General features: G+C 38.8%; 1 protein-coding gene across 1 annotated transcript in view; it reads right to left on the bottom strand.

Annotated features, from left to right (window-relative positions):
• The window catches only part of ATRNL1 (attractin like 1), a gene marked incomplete at both ends in the record, with an annotated part of 679,175 nt that overhangs the window by 107,175 nt on the left and 547,684 nt on the right, over nt 1–24,316 (bottom strand). Inside the window, one exon of the mRNA XM_082673255.1 lies at nt 1,143–1,257. Coding sequence (XP_082529381.1) covers nt 1,143–1,257 — 115 coding nt within the window. The remainder of the gene's footprint in view (nt 1–1,142; nt 1,258–24,316) is intronic.

The raw sequence follows: 24,316 nt of genomic DNA, 5'->3' as shown, positions 1-24,316 counted from the left end.
GACAAGTCTAAAGGTGATGGAATTCCTCTGTCCCTGTATGGGAAAAATTCCGTTACATAAATATCTTAAAATTTATAAGGTATAAAGTAGTGTGGCTTCCATTTTTGTGTCTCGTTGGACACAAATCAAGAAAGTGAGGAGCAAGGTCAAAGCTAACTAGGGAACTAAGGAAAGAAAACTAAGCAGGGAGCTGAGTTTATCATCAACTACTGTTGAGAACCTGCCAGATCTCTGGCACGTTCTTTTATCCTTAAGGGGAACTGAAGAGAAAGATTTGAAATCACCCTGACCCTCAAAAAGCATCCATTTCACCGAGAGTCCTTTAAAGAAAACAATCGGGAGAAAGAATAATCATAAATTGCAAGCAGATGGAAGAGGATATGCACAAAGAGAGAAATAAGCGTGGTTTGTGATTTAGTTACAAGTTATACTCAACACAGGGCATGTTTACAATGTGGACAACTGTTGAAGCAATGAGAAGATCTCTAAGAGGATACACAGAGTTACCTCGAATTCAAAATATACTTTTTATGCAGGAAAAGGAGAATCAGAGGAAAAGGCTGGCTGTGCTCAAGTGAAGGAGAGGGTCCTTGGGTCCATGAACCGCACCTGTCCGGTGCTGACAGCAAGAACTTATCTTCAATATTCCAGGATGGTTGCAGCAAGCTTTTATCCTCCGATGCCGCAAAACATTCCAAACATGTAAGTAAGTTCCCTAATTAGATTCCATACTTATGAAACAAGCTTCTAATCGTATTTCTAATTTGGCATCCCATATGACACACATACTGGGAGAAAAGAAGCTGCCCAAAAGGGTCACTTTGCCCTGCTAGTGAGATTACTCATTGCAATGACAACAACAAATTGAAGTGTGTCCGTACATACATACATGTGTTATGTTATACACAAATACACACATATATTCAACACGCATTTTTTAAGAGAAACACTTGCAAACCTGAATTTATAGCAAGGCAGATATCTAGATATTTGGGTAGAAGTTTGTATTCTAATAAAATGTTACCATGCTGTAAATCAGAACCTTGTAAATGTCTTTATTGTACTATCTGGTGGTATTGTTTACTTCTTTTGTTCCGTCTGCATGTTTTGCTTAACTGCTGATGGTGCCTCATTCATCTTACCTGACTGCCCTGGGGGAGGGGCACCTGATGATCCTCGTGGTAGACAGAGAAACACAGTCAGAACCGCCGCTCTGTTCCCAGCACATGGTTCAATGGCTATTGGTTTGGGTGCTCCCTGAAAAAGAAAACCCATTCTAAATTTGCACAGTTTACACGACACTGCTATCTTACTTTTTTCCTACTATGCTTCAGGCAGCTAAAATGTTTATTCCTAGTAGTTGAAGGCACACCATTTCTCATTTTTTAATAGTTCAGTTGAATATTTTATTGCAGTAATATGTAGTTTTTTTGTAATGGTGGTCGTTTACATTTAGGAGACATTTTTCTTGGGGCATTACATATTAGCACATATTTTTGCAATTTTTGAAAAGTACTCATTGCTTTGTTCTATTTTTACCTTGTTTTTTTTTTCCCCCTAATAGATTTTATTTTTTAAAGAAGTCTTAGGTTTACAGCAAAATTAAGAGGAAGCTATGGAGATTTTCCATAAACCCACTGCCCGCATGCACGCGCAGCCTCCCCTATCATTAACATCCCCACCAGAGTAGCACTTGTGTACAAGCTGAGGAACCAACACTGACACGTCTCTACCACCCAGAATACATAGTTTACATTAGAGTTCACTCCTGGTGTTGTACATTCTATGGGCTTGTCAAATGTATAATGACATGTATTTTTCATTATAGTACCATATAGAGTAGTTTTCCTGCCCTAAAAATCCTTTGTGTTCTGCCTATTCATCCCTCGTCCCACCCCCAACCCCTGGAAACCACTGATCTTTTGACTGTCCCCATAGTTTTGCTTTTCCCAGAATGTCGTATAGTTGAAATCATATAGTATTTAGCTTTTTCAGATTGAATTATTTCACTTAAAAATATGCATTTAATGTTCCTCCGTGTCTTTTTTTTAATTGGAGTATAATTGCTTTACGATGTTGTGTTAGTTTCTGCTGCACAATGAAGTGAATCAGCTCTATGTATACGTATATCCCTTCCCTCCCTCGGACCTCCCTCCCCCCACCCCCATCCCACCCATCTAGGTCATCACAGAGCACTGAGCTGAGCTCCCTGCGCTATACAGCAGGTTCCCACTAGCCATCTATTTTACACATGGTAATGTGTTTATGTCAAACCTAATCTCCCAATTCACCCCACCCTCCCCTTCCTCCCATGTCCACAAGTCCGTTCTCTACGTCTGCGTTTCTATTCCTGCCCTGCAAATAGGTTCATCTGTACTATCTTTTTACTGTCCCTGTAGTTTTGCCTTTTCCAGAATGTCATATAGTTGAAATCATACTGTACTCAGCTTTTTCAGGTTGACTTATTTCACTTAAAAATATGCATTTAATGTTCCTCCGTGTCTTTTCATTGTTTGATAGCTCATTCATTTTTAGTGCTCCATAACATTCCGTTGTCTGGATGTACCACGGTTTAGTTATCCATTCAGCTACTGAAGGACATCTTGACTGCTTCCAAATTTTGGCAATGATGAATAAAGCTGCTATAAACATTGCGTGGACATGAACTCTCGACTCCTTTGGGTGAATATTAAGGAGCATGATTGCTGCTGGATCCTATGGTACCATATGTCATTTTAACACGAAATCCTGGCACACTGTAGATGTGCAACAGGCCTACATTTGAACAAACGAATGCATTTTTTTTAAGGATTTCTTTTGTTGTGGACCATTTTTAAAGCCTTTTTTGAATTTGTGACAATGAAACTGTTTTGGTGTTTTGGCCACGAGGTATGTGGGATATTAGCTCCCTGACCAGGGATCAAACCCACACGCCCTGCATTGGAAGGCGAAGTCTTAACCACTGAACCACCAGGGGAAGTCCCTGAATGCATTTTAGTATATTTGATATTTGATATGTCGTCTGTGAGCCACCAAGTTATGCAATTTCTGTTGCTTTTTCGCAACTGTTTCCTCTCACCAATGATAACAGTTTATCTAATCAAATTATCACAATCCAAAATAGTCCGTTGACATATCTTTAAAATTTTTTTTTCCAGTTTTATTGAGCTATAACTGACATACAGCAAGGCACACCTTTAATATCATTTCAGTGAAATACATATGTAATAATCACCCACCAATGCATTTGTATAAATAATATGACTTTAGAAATAAAGTAGAGTAAATGAATATATGATAATGATTATAACGGTAATGCTAATATGTTATTAAATACTATGGATTAGGTATTCAAAATGCTTTACATATATTAACTTATTTAAACCTTACAACAACCCTGTAAGATGAGAACATGAAAGCAAGAAGTTAAAAGAACTTGCTCAAATTCACACAACCAGGAAGTAGCAGGGCTGGGATTTATACTCAGGTAGGCTGTTCCTGAGTCCATGTTCTTAGCGACACAATGCAGTTTATCATATTGTGAATGTACAAAAAAATCATGCACCCACACACACAAACATAAACACACGTGCAAGCACATGTGTGTGAACATACACAATCCAGGCACACACATGTGAACAGAAACACACAGAGAACTAAGGTTTAAATACAACGTCACCTTTGAAACAATAGGAACATCATTTGGCTGAGGAATGGTGGTTTTGGCTATTTCACTCAAAAAGTGCAGGCGAGACATGGTTGACTTAAAGTCACATCTATACATAAAGGCAAAATTAAATGGAAGAGAAAATACCACTACTTTAATTATTAGAACAAATGATTTGTTTAGTCTTTTTTTTTTTTTTACTGATGTTTGAATTTTTCAGAAGGAATACAGACATATGTAGTCATCCACCTAGAATATTTTAGAATATTGCCATTTCCAGAAAGTTTAATGAGGCATTAAAGATAAAATATGTTCCCTTTCATGTAAAACTTAGACTGAAATTTCTGGTGACAACGGATTTATGTTGTTATAAAGGATTTCTCCTTTATAGCAGCATAAATCTCACGTTTTAAAATTATCCTCATACAGATACATTTTGGGAATTTTGAACATAAAGGTGAAAGTAGCCATGGTAGTAGAAGGGCATAAAAATCTTCCAAGAAAATGCTGTAAGCAATGTTGCAATACTTGTATCAAGTTACAAGATCTATGGTTTTCCCCTTTAAAGCTTACATTTAATTTAACAGACTTATTTTTGAAAATGTTAAGCCAGAATCAGCATAAGTACATAGATATTCTCCAATGATGTAAATATTTAGAGAATAGGCTTGTCATATTCCAAGGCTAAAAGAAAAACACTATGAATGTTTTGAATCGTATTTCTAGGCTACTAAAATTTATCCTAATTTAATAAATGCAAAGTATATGTAAAGGTCAATTGGTTAAAATATACTAAAGGAAAATAAAATGAGTTCAGGTTTAAATGATGGCGATATATTAGAAATACCCAAATCCCTTTTAATATACCTAAGAAATAATTTATCATTTCTACCATCAGGCAAGGTTTTCTTTGTTATTTTATTTGTAAGAGCTCAACGGCACTACTCAAAATATACAAAGCCACGTTAAAATACTTGATTATAAAACTCAGAAAAGAAGAATTTCATGATTACAACAAAACAACACAAACAAAACAAAACCACCAGTTGAGAAACAGTGGTTCTTGGTTTACGAGATTTAGAAAAACAAGACACAAAGTGAGAGTACATCTGTTGATGAATAGCTAACATTTATTAAGTGCTTACGATATGCCTCGTGCATATTGTGTGTTGACAGGCTACCTTTCCTGCTGCTTTTAACACTAGAAGAAAAGGTTGTAAACATCAAGTGCTGATGCCAAAAGCACCAACTGAAAGAAAAATTAGTAAAAAATAACTGTAAGTTTCAAGTAGAAAATGGTTTAATTATTTAATACTTTAAACTGAAGAGGGTCAGCAATGGATAGAGTATAGTAAGATATGTTGACCATGGGAAAGGAATTATGCTTGCATAAAAGCCACTTCTGTAATATCTTCTTTAATATAATTCTCTCACTCTTAATTCTACTGCTATTGCACAGAAAACATTCAAAAATTTCATTATATTGATAAGCTATATGAAACGAGATTATAATCCTATTCTGAAATCAAACTGGCTTACAACTTTGTCTATTTTTAGCTATAAAATTTTCATAAAAGGATATTAGCAAAAATATGAATTATTCATTATGATAAAAATATTAGTGACTAGCACAGCTCTTTGACACTTCTGGCAGGAATTCATATAATTTAAAAAATTATTTCCAAAGACTGTGGCAAATATCACTTTCAATAAAGTATTTTAAATAAAAAAGAAAAACACTATAGCACTTGAATTTTGCAAGAGAAAACAGCAAAACCCCATGAATGATATTTCTGATACCTTGAGGTTTGTCAGTTGTTTAGCAATAAATACATAACCATGAATCAAAATCATTTCACAATGACATAACATGTTCACTGAACTGTGCAATTTATCATGTATTTTCCATGGCTGCCTTTGAAAGAGATAAGGCATGGGTTTGTTTGCCCACAGCACTCAGCAAATGTGATTTACTTCTAGGCATTTTCATATTTGTTGTACCGAAAGAAGCTGGCGTTAGACCGTGCCAGAAAATAGCACTGACAGTCATGTAATTAGCAGTCCTTGTTCATTAAGCACACGGAGCTTTTACAAAAGACTCGTTTTGTTCACACTAGTGTTTTTCAACCTATTGTACTTAAATCTTCAGGTTCTTGTTTTTTTGGAGCAACAATTCTATGTTAAACTCTTCTCATTTTTCAGCTATTAAAGACAAGCAAATTACCAGAGAAGCTCCTGGAATCATAAGGATTTTCAAGATTACAGTTCTTAAAACTCATAATAACATGTCCTAAAAAAGGGAGGCCACTATCTGAACCTGGGATCTAGCCTGGGAAACTGCTGCTATAAGAATCACTGGATGTGTTGAAGATACCAACAGGCAAAGCTGGCTACTTGCTCCTTCCTCCACTGGCCTTCTCAAAGAGTGAGTGAAGTAGTAGGCGGGTGACACTGGAAACTAACCCCAGCAGCTAAGGATTTAAGAGAATTATCTGATGTCCTTGGACTAGTCATTGCAATTTAAGTAGGGTTTTAGTTCAATGCTCTAGAACTCCAAAGATTAGAAGGATGTTATTTCCCTTCTCAAAAAACTTTCAGAACTATGGAAAAGAATCTGAAAAACAGTATATATATATACACACACACACACATATATATAACTGAATCATTTTACTGTACACCTGAAACTTTTTAAATCAACTATACTTCATTAAAAAATAAAATGAAACAGAAAGGAAAACTTTCAGTACTGCCTCAGTAGGGCTTGCAAACTCAAATCTCTTCAAGGAACAGCTAACATTTCTTAAGTGCTTACAACATGCCTTATGCTATGCCAAATGCTTACATGGGTTTAATTCTACCACAAGAGGTAGGGGCTATTCTCATTTCATAAGTTGTGAAACTGAAGCTCAGAGTTTAAATAATATAACTAAGGTTGCAGACCTAATAGGTGACCAAACCAGGATTTGGAAAACTATAGTCTATTTTCTGAGCTCGTATGACTAACCGTTATGCATACTGTCTATAATAGGTAAGAAGACTGCCTTAACTTGTAGAATAAGACAATAAAAAGCGGTCGGTACCACAGTGAGCTGAAAAGTACAAGATTTATTTAAAACATTAAATCTCAAAAATTTTGCTGCCAAAAAAACATGCCTATGTGTCAAAACGGGCTGAGAGCTGCCACTTTGTAAAATGGAGTCCAAGATGTCATTTCAGGGTTGCCAGGCTCTTGTGTCTCCCCACTCATCAAACTTTATCTTTTATTCTGCACAAGCTCCATGTTTTAGTCAATGTTAAGTGCTCACTCTTTAACGTCTGTGCCCAGGGTTTCCAGAATCTGTTCCTTTCTTCATTCATAATATTCCTACTGTCCAGGAGATCCTTCCTATAGGCCTCTAACTTTCCTAAAATTATATATCCCTCAAAGCCAACTCACCCATGAAGCTTTCCCTGGTCTGAGGTATTTAGTCTCTCCCTCTTTAGTTCTTTAATTGTTACAGCCCTTTTCATTTTCCACCTTGAGTGACACTTGGGCAACTGCCCTGTCTTCCTGGAACTGGAACAAGCTCCTTGAGGGCAGGTCCAGTTTCTTATTCATGTCTATTGGCCCTGTACTTACTTCTTCTCTTTGAAAAGCCTAAGCATGGCACCTGTGTTACATTTTGGGGACTGATGTTTCCCAGTCTTTTACTACAGGTATTGATGTAATTGTTGTATTAGATGACAACATAGGAATCTATTAGATTCCTATTCTTCCAAGGCAGGTATCATATTGGATTCCTTTTTGCCTTACCTATAGCATCTAATGGAGTGCATTTTACACATGGTAAGTGAACGAGTAAATGAAAGAATAAATGCAATTGTCACATGGTGAGATAACTGGGAGGTATGACTCAGTTTCTACCCACTCATCAAACGTATGAGTGGGTAGAAACTGATTTAAATTAAATTATGGATATTAAAGGGATAAAATAAAACACTGAAAAATAATATCAGCCAACATTTATTGAGTACTTACTAGGAACCAGGAGCTGTGCTAAGCACTTTATATGCATTATTGTGTTATTTTCTATTTTATACAGATGAGGGAATTGAAATTCAGAGAGCTCAGATAATATTCTCTGGGTAACACAGCTAGTGAGTGGCAGATCCAGGATTGAAACCCAGGTCTGTTTGATTCTAGTATCTTTATTCTTAACCACTATACAATACTGCTAAAAAGTATAGCTTAAGAAGCCAAGGAGTCTCTCATTCTCTCAGCTTGACTATTAATAGGAGGAATATAAAAATTATACGCGTATACTTGCCCCATTTCTGAGCAGGGTTCAGAACACTTGAATTCTAGGATCAGTTCTGCCAGTATCTAGTTGTGTGATCCTGGGCATATTACTGAATCAGTTTTCCCAACTGGGAAATGAACAAGTAGGCTGGATGATTTTAGGATCTCTTCAACATTCTGTGACTATGATTTATGGACAATCTCCAGAATGTGTGACATAACAATATCTAACACTTAGTCTAAGTACAGTGAAATTTGAAATTTCCAATCCTTAGTAATTTTTTTTCCTGTTCAAGTACTTTAAATGACACATCTAATTTTTAAAGCACATTATTATACCATATGATGAATACATCACATAATACTAAGTGGCCACCACTGCATGCCAAAAAAGCAATTAGAAAATTGAATCAAGGAATTGAGGATTAATGTGGATATGTTATACCTGTCAGCAGTAATAAGTGTTTTGACAAGGACAGAATAAAGTCTGACAGTATACACAAATACTAATCTGATATATGAGTGAAATGTTAAAAATGCAAACAACTGCACATTAATCACTCTAACATTTCCCTATTAGAACACTTCTAACACTATTCTTATCAGAATCCACTTATAATTAAAAATGAGTCTTTTTCAACAGCTTGCACAAGTTGGTATTTGCAGTTTAAAGACTGTTTATATTGATATAAAATTTAGTTTTTAGTCACATTAGTAAAACAGAATTAATTTGCTGAACATTGAATTAAGTCAGCCTGACGACTTGGCTCACAGCTGATGAACTGTGTTGATTCTATAGGATCAGCAAATACCAAGACTCCAGATCTCAGAAGCAGATTCTCTGATTTCGTTGTTTAGATTTGGGAAGAAAACCAAAAGTGAAAATCATATTCTCTCCTTATTTACCATTTGTATGAAATGATAAAGGGAGAAACACATTAGCTAGCTTTACTCGCTAGGAGAATAATTCATATTAATAAAAGAGATTAAGCTGATGGACACTCTCAAAACCAGGGTTAAACTGCATTAGAAGAAAATTCAAAGAGAATAAAGTATTACATGTGGGAATAGGTAAAGGAATAAAACATAATATTCGCAGAATTAGTATGCTGCTCCTGCAGTTTCAAGGTATTTCTATCGTAAACTTAATTTTCATATTGTACCAAATATTTTTTCCTTTGTTGAAATGTCTCTACTTTCATTCTCTGCTCAAAATCTCTCACTACACACATATGCACACACACGCGCACACACACTCACACACACACTCATATACACATGTATTCAAGGTTTATATCTATAGTAAAATATATAGTTTAACTGAGTTTTGCTGTTATTTTAATTGTGTGGCATTGAGTTGGGGAGTGAAGAGGCTGGATTGTGATAGCAGTTATTTTGCCACCTATTTTTCACAGGTATTTAGGTCCCAGAAGATGAGGATATTATCTCTTTTTGAGATATTATATAATCATGCTCTGCCCCTGAGTTGGTCAATACAGATGCATGTTAATAGGGGATGACTTCGAACAGATTATCTTTAAAAGTTGATTCCTGACAGTATTTTTAAAAAATCTGAAATAGATTATCTATCAAGTAATTGCCATAATTAGATTTTTTACAACCTGTAATTTTCTCCATAGCTCTGTGCAGAGAGCAACCTAACCATTATACTTCATACACTCATTTCAAAATTGCGACCGTTCTTTTCGACCTCAAAAAATATTGCTAAGTACGAGAGACAAATGTGCCTGCCAAATCAACTGACTTCCCGTCTTGCTTCAGCCCACCCTGTGCTCTTGGTCATTTCATCCACCCAGACTACTTGCCAATGTCTACCATTTCTGCAAGATCCAGCTCAAAACTCTCAGTCGGCAAGAAGCCACCCCAGGTCGTCCTAGGCCACTCCAGGACCTCCTCACTTTATTCCATCTCAATAATCAGGAGTAAGTTATTTTTCCTGTTGCGGCCATTGAGAGCAAGTGTAATGTAGTGATTAAGAGAACAACCTTTAGCAACCACTGCCTGGGTTCAAATCACATAAGCTCTCTGTACCTCAAGTTTCTTAGCTGTAAAATGGAGCTAACAACACCTCCCTCGTAGTGTTGTTATGAGGATTAAACGTTATATATTATGTACATATAGGATGTATATTATATACAGATATAATATACATATAGAATATATGTATTTTACGTATCTGTATGTGTATATATATACACATACCCACATAGGTATATATATCACAGTACTTGGTAAAGGTCAGCTATTACTATTATTATGCTATTCTTCCCAGTTCCCACTTTGCTTTGGAATTATTTTCTGTTCCACTAAAGAATATGCTCAACTCAAAAGTAAGCTATTTGAAGGCAGGTACCATATTTTTAAAAGTTCTGTTAATGGTGTGCAATTAATTAATTAAGAAATTAAGCCTCCAAGGGAGAATTTTATTGACGGCTTATAGGGTGGGAAAAATCTGATCTCAATGCCAAGTTTTCTCATTTTTGTTCTCTGCTTTTATCAAGGAGTCTGATCCGACGGTGAACATTATGTGCTACACAGAGTAAACTTTTCCTGGCACCTAAGCTGTGTGATCGATAAGTATTTCATGGATAAATGAATATTTGATTTTTCTTTTCCAAATTGTGCACAAGGTAAATCTCTACATGTTGTGACAAAAAGTTATAAAGAGAAGCTTCATCTATAGCAGATGGATATAAGCCAGCAGGAAAGTTAGAAAATCAGGATCTTGGTATCATCCTCCATGTTGGTCCTTTCCAAAACACATTACGTCATAAATGCAAAATGTGACCTTAGTCATGCTGCTGATAGATTATTTCAATTTAAAACGTAAATGTGTTAGGCCCCCTGCTGGCAACTGGGGGTAGAGCGCTACACAGGCACAGTGCCTGCCCTGGTAAAGCTGCCATCAGGGCAGTCAGGCTGAGGGCAACTAAGACGACAAATGTGCTCACAGAGTTATGCACGGAGCCCTGGCGGCGGGAGTGGAAGGAGGGGGAGGGACGAGTCGTGCTCTTGGGGAAGGACGTGCCCTTGCTGACGGTGACTAGGAGCATGAAAGATGGAGAGTTCTGGTAGCAGGAAAAGCATGGACCCAGAGGCATAAAGGCACACAGCTTGTTTAGGAAATTGCTAGAAGTTCATTGGGGATAGAGCCTCAGAAGTGTTGATTAGACAGGGATGAGAAAAGGTCAGAGAGGAGGCTGAGGTCCTCTGTGAAACAGGGCTCTCATCATCCCCTTCTCATTCTTCCTGGTCATGACTGAGATTATCAATACCTGCTTAGAAAGTTATAGATGCTCAGATGGAACCTGACAAGTGCAGCACAGAGTGGGCCTCTGTGCAACCTTCACCAAGACATGCTGCAAATCATCCCAAATGGACATCAACAAACTTTTCTTTATCAGGAACTCACAGTGCTTTTTTATTAAACTATTGTTCAAATCTGTTATACCAAGTGAACATTAAATTAAAACATTTATTTCTGAAACTTCAATCATAAAACTAAATCAAGAAACTCTGTGAAAACTGTCAGCAGAAAAAATACAAGTGCAGACATGGCAATATTCTTAATGAGGAATCAAATGTTAATGGATCCAGCATAATAAATGACTTTCTGGTATGATTATTATGCCAATCACAGCCTATTATAAGTAACGAAAGCATGGACAAAACTCTGAAAGATCTTATCTGACTGGTTACAAAAATATGTATATAATTAAAATACAGTAAAATCTACCTAGATGTCTAAGGGAATGAGTCATTCTGGATGACAGAGTTTTCCCAGAAAGTTGAACATTAACCCTACAAAGACTTTGCTATTTTAAGGTATATTTTTTAGTAAGTGTGAAATCTCTTTCAATACCCACTTCTCTGCTTCTCAACCAGACTCTAATATACTAAAGGTAATCTAGCATTGTCTCCATGTCCAGTGATCGCCCTTATGAATATCAACTTCCATAACATACTGAAGACACATGGAGTTTCAAATGTATGTATGAATATGTACATTATATGGATTAAAGACCTGAAACCATAAATCTCCTGAAAGAGAACACAGGTAGAGCACTATTTGACATAAATCATAGCAATATTTTTTTTGGATCTGTCTCCTAAGGCAAAAGAAACAAAAGGAAAAATAAATAAATGGGACCTAATTAAACTTACAAGCTTTTGTACAGCAAAGGAAACCACTGACAAAATGAAAAGACAATCAACTGAATGGGAGAAAATATTTGCAAATGATATGACCAATAAGGAGTTAATATCCAAAAATATATAAACAGCTCATACAACTCAATATAAAAAAAAATCTGATTAAAAAATGGGTAAAAGACCTGAGTAGACATTTTTCCAAAGAAGATATACAGATGGCCAATAGGCATATGAAAAAGTGTTCATCACTAATCATCAGAAAAATGCAAATCAAAACCACAATGAAATATCACTTCACACCTGTCAAAATGGCTATCATCAAAAAGTCTACAAATAACAAATGTTGGCAAGAATGTAAAGAAAAGGGAACCCTAGTACACTGTTAGTGGAATTGTAAATTGGTCCAGTCACTATGGAGAACAGTATGGAGGCTGCTCAAAAAGCTAAAGATAGAACTACCATATGATCCAGCAATTCTGTTGCTGGATATATATCTGAAGAAAACAAAACACTAAGGTGAAACAGTACATGAACCCTAATGTTCACAGCAGCATTATTTACAATATCCAAGATATGGAAGCAACCTAAGTGTCCATCAACAGACGAATGGATAAAGAAGATGTGGTATATGTATACAACGAATATTACTCAGCCATAAAAAAGAATAAATTCTGCCATTTGCAACAATGTGAATGGATGTAGAGGGTGTTATGCTTAGTGAAATGAGTCAGACAGAGAAAGAAAAATACTCTATGTTATCACTTATATGTGGAATCTAAAAATTAAAACAAACAAATGTATATAACAAAACAGACTCACCAGATATAGAGAACAAACTAGTGGTTACCTGTGGGGAGTGGGAAGGGGGAGGGGCAAGGTAGAGATTAAGAGATACAAGCTACATATATAAAACAGATAAGCCACAAGAATATATTGTACAGCACTGGGAAATATAGCCATTATTTTGTAATAACTTTAAATGGAGTATAATTTGTAAAAATATTAAATCTATGTTATATACCTGAAACTAAAATAATATTGAATATGTACATTATAGCTATAGCCCTAGGAATTTCTTTTCTTTTCTTTCTAAGAAGTTACCAATGCAGAGCTTGCTTTTTGTTTGCCTCTTTATATAAAGGCAAATTGCACACCTGCCAGTGAGTAACATGGCCGCTTTTCTGTAAAACCCATCAATAATGCAAAAATTAAAGTGATCTTCTTCTCAAGGGGTTTTCACATCCTCCCCAGTATCTTTTTACCTGTTGCTATCAGTGTGCTGTGACCTGTCAGCATCATTCAAAGCAGTGACTACATCACCAATCCCATGGACCACAGACATCTCCTTGACCGTTTATAACAATCCTCGTATGTCACTTGAAGTTTGTGGGCACGGCAGTCTTTCTGATTTCAAGAATTTTGACCATAGTGTTTGGGAATAATCTTATCATAAAGTCTTGAAGTACTTCATCAGGCCCAAATGACTTTACTAAATGTGAAGCAGACTTGGGTTCAAATCTTACAGGACCCTGGGCAAATTATTTAATTTTCCCTCAGCTTCGTCAATAGAAATTAGAGTTGATAACACCAATCCTGCAAGGTTTCTCTGAGGATTATAAAAGATAATATATGAATAAGGCACTTAACATAGTGCCTGACAAAAAGTAGATGTTTAAATTTTTATATTACGTCAAATCATTTGCAAATGCAATTTTTGTTAATTAAAACCAATCGAATATCAGCCATTTTTATCGGGTTCCACCTTAATACTTCCCTTCCCCTTTGTTTTGGTGATACATGGTAGGGCAGTAAAGGAGGTTTCTATATCCAGATCTCTTTTTTTATCTTTCCCTCCTGAGATTTTCACTGTCTAAGACTTGGTTCCGAGTAAGGGACCAGTATTACAAGTGTCTGTGCATTAAAGGTGGAACCAAGCTCCAAGTTTTTTAGAGATGATAATTGATCAATGAAAGTGGTGAAAAGTTCAGAGGGAAAATACCCATAAAAAAGATAAAGATTCCCGGAAACCTTTCTGCCTAAACAGCAAAGAGAAAACTATCTTATGGGCATATGTAGAAATGGTTACTGAGTGTGCTTTTATGTGTCTCTGTGTAGCCTGGGAAGACTCTTTGCCTACTAGCTCTCTCACCATTTTTTGCTAGATTAAAATTGCCTTAGTTTTATAATCAAGAGGGCTAAGAGGGAAAAAATGAGAGGAAAGTGGATAGTAGGCAGTAGATGCTTTTAGCAGGACCACGGGGTCCTCATGCAGTCATCGTGGTCACTCTCAGGGTCTCTGGAACTCACAGGGTAGGCTTGCTGCCCCACCTATGATCTGACATGTGTGGATCCCATGTGACCAAACTAAATATATTTGCATTCCTTTTGGCTTTTTCCTCAAATGATTTGATTGTGTGAACTCAACTACCTCATCAGAGCTTGCTTTGGAATAAGAAGTAAGTAAGAGTGAAAAAAACCTCTCTCCAAATCTGTTTCGTTTTTTTTCCCCCCAAAGCTCCTTTTTCAGTACAACTAAAAGTTAATGGTCAGAGTCTGTGTAATGATCCTTCCTCCGGTTTTACTCCTGCTGCTTTACCAATTCCCTCTTGGTCCTACTAATTATCTAATTGATTAAGCCTTTGAGGAGCCTTCTGTCACTGGGTGTGGCCCACTGCACACAACTGTCTCACTGTATTTTCTTCAAAAAGAACAGCAGGGTTAATTAAAAGATTCACAGCACAAATAAAGGTACCAACAGGGAAGCAAATCTCGCTTGCTTCCTGACTTGGTCTCTGAAGTGGGCTGAATAGTATCCCCCAAAAGTTCATGCCTACACAGAACCTCAGAATGTGACTTTATTTGGAAATAGGGTCTTTGCAGATATAATTAGTTAAGACAAAGTCACCCTGGATTAGGGTGGGCCTGGTGTCCTTATACAAAGAGGGGAGGCCATATAGAGGCGACATAGAGAAGAAAATTCCATGTGGAGACAGAGGCAGAGACTGGAGCGATGTATCTACAAGGCAAGAAACGCCAAGGTTTGTTGGCAATTACCAGAAGCTAGGAGAGAGGCAGGGAACAAATTCTCCCTCAGGGCCTCCTGAAGGAACCAACCTTGCCAAAACCTTCATTTCAGACTTCTGTTCTCCACAACTGTGCGAGGATACATTTCTGTTGTATTAAGTCACCAGGTTTGTGGTAATTTGTTATGGCAGCCCCAGGAAATGAATACAGTCTCCCTCGTCACAATCTGACCCCTGATTGAATGGCCAGAGAGTACTGATTGGTTGCCACCCTTTCCCCCATTGTTTTGGAAATGATCATGACGTATCATACTGAAACTATGACTAATACTAGTCCCTCAGGGCATTTCCTCTATTTGAGGTCCTTTAAGCTACATTCATTTGAGAAATAAGCTACACAGCACACAGCATGGCAAATGTCAATGGGAAAATTCACTAGGTTATGGGAGTTTTGTGATCACCATAAAATTGATGACATTCATAAAATTGGAAATAGTGATAATAATTGTTCCTTAGAATGTAGACATAGTATACGTAGTATGTCAAGGTTTCCTAGGAAACAGATTCTGAGACTCCAAGATTTGTGTGCATGAAGTTTACTGAGAAGTACCCTCAGGAGTAACATCTGCGGAGGGTTTTGGAGGCAGAGATGGGCAGAGGGAGAAGTTAATCTGTGACGCATTTGCAACAGAGGCCTCTTGGGAGCAGAGGGTGGTCCTTTAGAGTTGTAGCAAATTGAGGCAAGAGGCCAACCCTTTGAACCTCCCAGCAGGTGTAGGCTGTCGCCAGGGAGGTGACATAACATTGGGTGAAGCAGCTTCTTTCAAGCAGAGGGCAACTCAGCTGTGGGCTGTGAAACAGGAGGCTCAGTCCTGAAGGAGGATCTGGGCAACATATCCCAGCCCCACCACGATATTCATAATTCAAATAAACAACTGTCCTTGTTAGCTAAGCAAGGGACTTGGGCCAGACCCATACAAGATACGTCATGGCATAGATAAGGTTAGTGGACACGTACGTACACTTCTGTTCCTCACAGGGTGGGGCTGCTGTATTATTGCCATCACTGATCTTCCCAGAAGAATGCTTGCTCTTTGGAGCCATGATTCCCCTCTTTAATTCTCCTACCTTGGCTAGCAACTCTGATAGCTACTTTTCTCTTCAAAACAGGGCAAAAATTATGATCTCAGTGCTAATTCCGTGGCTAGGTCAATAGTCTAAAAACCTGAGTAAGCATTGCTTACCCTTCACATTTATTTTGCAAATGACTCAATGTATCTTAGTCTTTGTTAAGTCATGAAGCTTCTAGAGGAAGAGGTCACCCTTATTTTGCCTGCAGGCACAGTGGAAGATGAGATAATTAATACCAGTGAAGTTTCATAAGGCATCAGAAGGAATGGCAGAGAAGATAGCAATTTCTTCTTTTTGCCTGCTAAGTCATATTCTCTTCTGGTAAACTGCAAATTTATATGACTTTTCTCCAACAATAAATAACGGCAACTACTATTCACTGAGCCCTTATTATTTATTGAGCACTCCCTCAGGCAGAGGGGGTAGGTGGAATAAAAAGCAATTACTGGGCACTGTGCTAAATACTAATATCTGCTCTAAGTAGTAGCAAGATTTAAAAATTTTTCGAACGCAGAGCATATTTAAGTCATACTTGGTTGTTAAAAAAAACAACAAAACTACTGCTGTAAACAAACTAAACCCTTTGGGGAGAATGTTTCCATCAATATCTTTAAGATAAAGATTGGCTCCTATCACAGTAAGGCAAGATGATACACACCAGGGTAGAATACATAAACTTGAGGATGAATAAAAGGTACTAGGGTGACATATGAGGTAACAAAACTGCAGTACTACAATGCAGACATCCAACTGGAGAAAAAATGAGGATGATGCTTTCTTAATACCGATTCTGAACCTAACACTAGCTACGTCTCCTGTCAATCCCATTCTCTTAAATTCAAGGAGAAACTGGTCATATTACCTAACTTAATTAACAGACAGATTCATTTCTCAGGCTAAAAGAATAAAGAAGCTGATATTTTGGTCTGGTTCTAAACAACAGAGGACTTAACAGGAATGATAAGAACTTTTAAGAATGTGACCATGCTCTTTTAGAATTTAAATACTGGGCAAAAGCATCATCCCACAGATACTTTTTAAGCACATACTTTGAGTAGGACTGTTCCAGGTATCAGGCACAGAGCACTGAGCAAGACAGACAGGATCTTCCCCTTCACAAAAAGAATCTAACATATGGCTCAAGACACAGGAAGGTTTAAAATGTCATTTAAAACACAATAAAAAGGATAAAAAAAGGAATTTTCTGTTTCTAATGGATGGCAGTAAGGTAAGCTAGAGTATACAACCTCAGACTCAACAGGGGGAGCAAGTTCTACGAGTGCACCAAGGATGTAGGGATCGAGGGATGGGATAGACAGCTGGCTCCTGAGAGTAAAGTAACAGCAAATATTTTAACTCTAGGTAGAAAAATGGTCAGTTACAGGCAAGTCCATTCTGGTGTACGAGTGAAGTGCCCCAGAGGTTGGGCAGGGCACAGCCACGGGGAATCACTCCATGAGAAGTATTTGCTCCCTAGCATCCCTCACAGAGAACATCCAGATATTAAATACAGCTGGTGAAGGTCACTGCTGCTTATAAGAGAGACCTTTTCACTACAACTTTCAAAGCCAATACATTGGGCTTCCCTGGCGGCGCAGCGGTTGAGAGTCCGCCTGCCGATGCAGGGGACACGGGTTCGTGCCCTGGTCCGGGAAGATCCCACATGCCGCGGAGCGGCTGGGCCCGTGAGCCATGGCCGCTGAGCCTGCGCGTCCGGAGCCTGTGCTCCGCAACGGGAGAGGCCACAACAGTGAGAGGCCCGCGTACCGCAAAAAAAAAAAAAAAAAAAAAAAAAGGGACGATACATTGTATAAAAGAATTCAAAGAAACGAAAATAAAGGAGTAAAATTAAGTAGGCACTTGATGTAGGATAGAGGTTACAAACATAGCTCCTGATACAATGCTACCCGGATTCAATTCTTCACTCTATCACTTACTATGTGAACCTTGGCACATTCCTTAACTCTCTGTACTCAGTCTCCTCATATCTGTAAAATGACAATAATTATAATATTTACTTCATCGGGTTGTTGTGAGGATAAAATAAGTCGATACGTTTAAAGCATTTAGGATACTGTCTGGCATAGGCCAAGGGTTCAGTAAATGTTAGCTATTGCTATTTTGCTTTGTTATTCTTTAATGGTCTGTTTAATTCACCACACACTTTTACTATAGGAATAACATAACTTAGCTTTAAATCTAATTTATGATGGAACATCTTAGGCACTTACATGTGGCTCTGGTATGACACAAAGTTTGAGGAGCCTTTGCGAGCAGGTTCTAGATTCAGCACGCTGTACTATGAAAAGAAAAAGTGAGCTTGAATCCTGGCTCTACCACCTATAGAGCATGTAACTAGGCCATGAGACGATACTTCTAGGCCCAAGTCTCTCCAGCTGTAAAACGGGAATAATAATAGTGCCAAAAACTCATAGGGTTTTTCAATGAGTAAACTAGATAATTTATGTAAAGCACTTGGTATAATGTACGGCGTTCAATAAATGGCAGCCATGTAATTATTTAGCCCTTTTTTCTCCTTGATTGGAGATGCCTTTAACTTGCCTGCTTATTATAATTGACTACCATAAATTTCTAGTTTGCTATTTCAATTTCCTCTTTTCTCCTTTCTTACATGTCCTGAAAGAATTAAAAAAAGAAATTCACTAAAATGAAATACGTGTCATGAAAATACCTGTGATGGTCATTTTCCATTTAGAAGGGAATTACCTTGCTACTTAAGTGCCACTCTCAACCACAGATCTTTGTACGTTGAAACTATAATTCCTGTTATTGTCAGAGCTGGGGCAGGCCCAGTCAGGTGTCAGTGGCCAGAAGAGAGGGAGAGATGAAGCGTCAAGAAGGGGTGGATTTGAAGCAAGCAGGGACAGCGTAAGTAAAGAGAGAGAATGGATAAAGTCAGCTGTGGATTTAGAAGTGATATACGTAATTATAATAGACACTTTTGGGTACCTAATATTTCCCTTGCCTGTGCAAGGTAGGTGGAAGAGTCAGGACTTGAACCCAGGCCTGTCATGATTCTAATGCCTGGCTCTTTCCCTTTCTCCAGACTAGCATCTAGAAGTTATGAGATATCACAGGAGACGGGCAGACACATTCAAAGTTCAAGGCTCAGAACCCAGAGATTCTGTGAGATTTGAAGGAAGGAGACAAGAGCAAAAAGAATATCAAGTTAGAGGAAACGTAGAACGACCCTCCAAACTCTATCCCTCCTTCAGCACTGTCTTCTGGCTCTTGGTGATAGGAGTCACCTTCCCCACAGGGCTGGTGGAGGCGAGAGAGGACTAGCAGCTCCTGACCAAGCTGAGGCTCACCGGGCAGACACCATCAGAACAAACCAGTTGTGAGGAAATCCCACACGCGTCTTCATTGTACCCTGGCTCCGGACAGCTCTCTGACCTAGACTACTGTTCTATTTTAAAAAGGAACATGCCCCCTTTCCACAGAACTTAGATTATTTTTAAAAACAGAAATACAAATTAATTTCTCCATTTCTCGCAACCACGAGGCCTCAAATTTTTCATGACCTTAGCTTTTTTCTTTTATTTATCTCATAAAAGGCAAGTTAGGACCTATTGATCTCTGTAAATAGCTCTATATTTTTGGAGATCACCTCAGAAGAAGACTATTTGAATAAGATGAAATTACTATTTGTCAGAGAATTTAATCATATTCTTCTTCTTCTTCTTGGTTGTAAAAGTTGCTTAATGCCAGTAGCTAACAGCAAGCAGTTACAGTCATTTTAAAGTCTCTTTCAGTAACAGCAATCTCTACTGACGTTTTTGCTTTTTCAGCACTGAAGAGTTGACAAAATTCTTCAAAATCTCACTTGAAAAAAAAAAACAAACCTCCCATGACCCTCCTAGCTACTTACTATCTAAACTGTACAAATAAAGCTGGGGCTCTGGGTGTTGAGTCATGAAGACACAAAGTTGCTGTACTCTGTTGGCAGGTGCAAGATGTGAACATCTACGTACTGACTCCTGGGCTCTTCATATTACAGATTCACACCTTCTGGTTTGCTTTCCGTACCCTGCTCCACCCTCACCCCAACATCTTTGCCATCGGAGACTTTTCTTATGAGATACCATGGGTTTTATCAAGTCCATCCATTTGTACTCATCTATCAGATGCTTATTCCTATTTATTAAAGAAATATAATTTGTTGAAAAAAAATTCTAGATCTCCAGTTCTCTCTCCTCTGACAATTCCATACACTGTTGTTAAATACGGAGACGTAAGATTGAGAGGTTGAAGGGAGACACGCAAGAGGGAAAAGGAGGACAAGAAGTGCTGGGAAAGGGGAGAACCACAAACAAGCATCCTTCGGTCCTCTGTCTGCACTCTCTTCTCTCCTGGCTGCAAAGAGTCAGTAGTGGCACTCAGGGAAACCTCCCTGGGGCTACTGAACCACAAAGAAAAGGGAAACAAGCAAACATCAACAAACAAACCAACCTGGGTGTGTTTCTTGGTGAACAAAGGGAAGGTATTATTGAAGAAAATGGCTTTTCTTGATATTTTTCACAAAATATGCATACGGGAAATCTTTTGAAGGAATATGAAGAGAAGGAAACAAAAACCAGGATGGCATGGCTAAGTGTAAGCCCACAGCCATGGAATAAGGCTGAATCCTGATCTAGGTTTCAGTTTTCCCACCTGCAGATTTTCATATGAACTAGAGAAAAGTCACTCGGGCAGTCACAGTTGAGGACGGATGAACAGAAATTAGCTGACAGGGGAAGGGCTATCAAGAAGCCATCTTAGCGCCACTGGCCAAAGGCATCTCATTTTCCATGAAAAATGACCAGGAAGCTGTGGCCAAGGTTCCCCAATGAGCAAAATTCAATTGTAAAACTTCTTCAATATGTTTCCAAGTACTCCTGGTCCCATCTACAGCCATCAGTGTACAACAGTCCCACCTCTGTGCCTTTTGTTTGAAAAGCAACAGATTTCCAGATACTGCAATATTTTCTGAAAGAGGGTCTGCATCTATCTCACTTGAATTTTAGGAATTTGTGAACACAAACCCGATTTGAACTATCATCATCACAACTCATCCCACTCAAGCAGATGGTCGGACTAAATCCTCTAAAGCTTATTGCTGCAAAGTCTTGGTAACAAGACAGTCATTCAATAAATGTTTATTGAGCATAGCCTGTGTGCAAGAAACTATAGCCATGGCAGAGTTCTTATTACTCAGTGTACTGCTCCACATAATGAGAAGGCTGGTCTTGCTGAATTCCAAACGAGAGATGCCTCAAATCTTACCTCAACCACTTCCAACAGCGTAAGGAGAAAAGAACTTATTCTGGTTGTAACTCTACGTCTACATATTCTTAGCTCAATTGGCCAGATCAATTAGCTTTTGCTAAAAAACTAATTGTACCTATCCACACACCAAGTATTTATTGAGAACCTACAAGGCATTGGGCACCGCACACATGCAGCTAGGAGCTGCAGGCCTTCGGCAGTTGTGGGCAGGAGAATTTTGCACTAACAAACGATTGTCTTGTTGCAGGTCTACTGATTAAGTAATAGTAGGTAAACTGTATTGCACTTCCTGTAGAATAGGGTGAGTCCTTATATGAAGTGTTTCACGCAGCACAGACCAAGATGAATTCCTACCAGGTAAGTAAAATTACGGAGCATTAATCATGTAAAGTCCAGAAAAAGTGGGGCTAGGGTGGCATCACTGTGTGTTGGTGAACGCCTACGGAACCATTCCCCGTTAGCCAGACAAGAGGCTGAACCATTAAGAATATATCTTCTAGGGCCACCTAGTGTTGACGTTTTTCCTGCTTTAGCTCTTAGGGAGTCCCCACAACCAGAAAGAAAACAAAGCAAAACAAAACAAAACACAAACAAACCCATCCCCCATCCCTGCCACTACTGAATTGGAATTCCCTGGTGGCATAAGATACAGAATCTTGGGAAAGGATATCCCTTCTTCTTCTTCTTTTTTTTTTTTTCTTAAAATAATACGATAATCAGGAGAGGAAAGGCATAATCTATACCAGGGAGCACTGTGCTGCTCAGCCCTTGTTACAAGCAGCAGTACTTTACTTTCTCAAAAGATTTTCTGAAAAGAATGTAGAAAGGAAGCCTGTGGAAATATCCTGGGGAAGAGACTGCAAAGTGGAAATCAACATAGACTTGATCATATAACACAGAATAAGCTTTCCTAAAAGTCCTCCCTATTTAGGGTTGTGTGTCGCCTGCAACTGTCTCTTTGTTCTTCCCTATTAACCACCCCCACCCCCCCACCCCGGGCTGTCTCCTCTCCACACTCTGCCCCTCCTCCTGACACCTCTGACGCCCTCAACTCGCGTCTGCCAACGGTCTTCCTTTTTATCCTAGAGTAGGGAACGTTTGTAGGGATAGAAGACCATCTTGCTGCGGGTCTGGTCATTCTTTGCATTTTTTTCCCTCAAATGCTATGTGGCACATCAACCTCGTGCTCGAAGTTTATAAACCATTACCTGTTGCTTCTGGTCCTCAGGTGATATTTATGGAGGGAAATTCTACAGATAGGAAGATTGGGGGAAGAAAAAGGATGATATAGAATAATGTCCATCGGTAGAAGTTAGAACTCTTTATCTTTAATCCAAGGTCCTCTCCCCTGAAAATGCTGTCAACATACCTAGATCTTGGAGTTTCTAATAACATCAGGAATTTGCAGAGGGCTAATAATGTGACATTGCATTTTTTCAAACGGGAATTTAGTAACACTCTTTTAAATTTATTTGAAAACTCTTAGGTGTGTCCTACGGAGGCTGACAAATGAATACATCTTTCACTATTTGCACAGACTGGACTGAAGAGAAACTTGGACCTGCATAGACTACTGTGAAGGTTAGGTTAGCAACCAACCCCCAGAAACAGACTGGTGAGATAGTGATGAAGTTTAGGGAAGTAACTATAATGACTACCCTTTGAGCTTGTCCAAAGAATACAGAAATGTAAAAACACTAATAAAACCCTGAGAAATTAGACAACTCCAGCGAGAGAAACAGGTAGACAGCTGCCACCATGCTATGGGCTATGCGTCCCAGGGAGAAGCAAACACTGCAGCTGCAGCTGTCCAGCTATTCCAACCTTCCACTGCAACTGCAATGTCCTTTAGAGTAAAATAATTGACAAGCCATGAAGAATCTCCGCTTTATTTCCTTGATTTCTATCTTCCACAGCGCCCTCTCACACGGCCTCAACAGCTGCATGCAGTCGGCTCTCCTGAGCCTCATGCCAGGCTGTGTGCTTCCTGAAGCATGCACGTCAGTCTGCGTGTGTTAGGGCCCTTGTTGACGTCTCTGCCCGTCCTCCGTCTGGGCGGCCACAGTTCTCTGAGGGCCACTTCTCTCGGGTGCTGAGCGAGAATTAGCTCTGGTGGCAGCGCCTTCAGAGGCAGCCCTCTGGGAACGTTCTTTAGCCATGGTTTCACTGTGGCCACTGCTTAAGGGTAGTCTGGGCTTCATATTTGACCACTTGCACGCTCACGGAGTCCAGGGTCGTTCCCTTGTGTCAGTATTTGACAACTGTCTTCGCTCTTATGTCATCTCTTGCCTATGCCAACATGTGGCACATGGAAGCCATCCTGTTGACAAGGGAGCTCTCATCCCTTCTCTGATTTAAAATCTATCCTAGGCAGCGGTTTTGTACAGCTGTTAGGATGTTTTCGGAATTCTTCTGCCCACAAGAAAAGTGAAACCCACACCACATTCTGCAATAGGTTCACGATGTGCTTATTCCTTTGGAGAATCATCAACAGTAACATCAACCGATACCCTGCCTCTGACCTCAGAGGGCTTCAGACTGATGCAACAAACATGGGAAACACAATCTCTGAGACAGCTTGAAGCCTGCCATCATTCTTTGCTCAACTGGTATGTGAATGCTTAGATAACACATTAATTGCAGGCACTAATCGAGTATATTTTAAATTGTGAAATCCCAGAGCATGGGCCGATGTTATGCTTTTTCTATCCTGAAGCAGTTTGCAGGAATGTAAGCCTATAAAATTGGTAG

This window comes from Grampus griseus (assembly GCF_964374135.1).
Source record: "Grampus griseus genome assembly, chromosome: 16".
In the NCBI taxonomy this organism is placed as follows: domain Eukaryota; kingdom Metazoa; phylum Chordata; class Mammalia; order Artiodactyla; family Delphinidae; genus Grampus; species Grampus griseus.
Note: the sequence above shows the minus strand (reverse complement) of the source record. Positions and strands in the feature narration are given on the sequence as shown.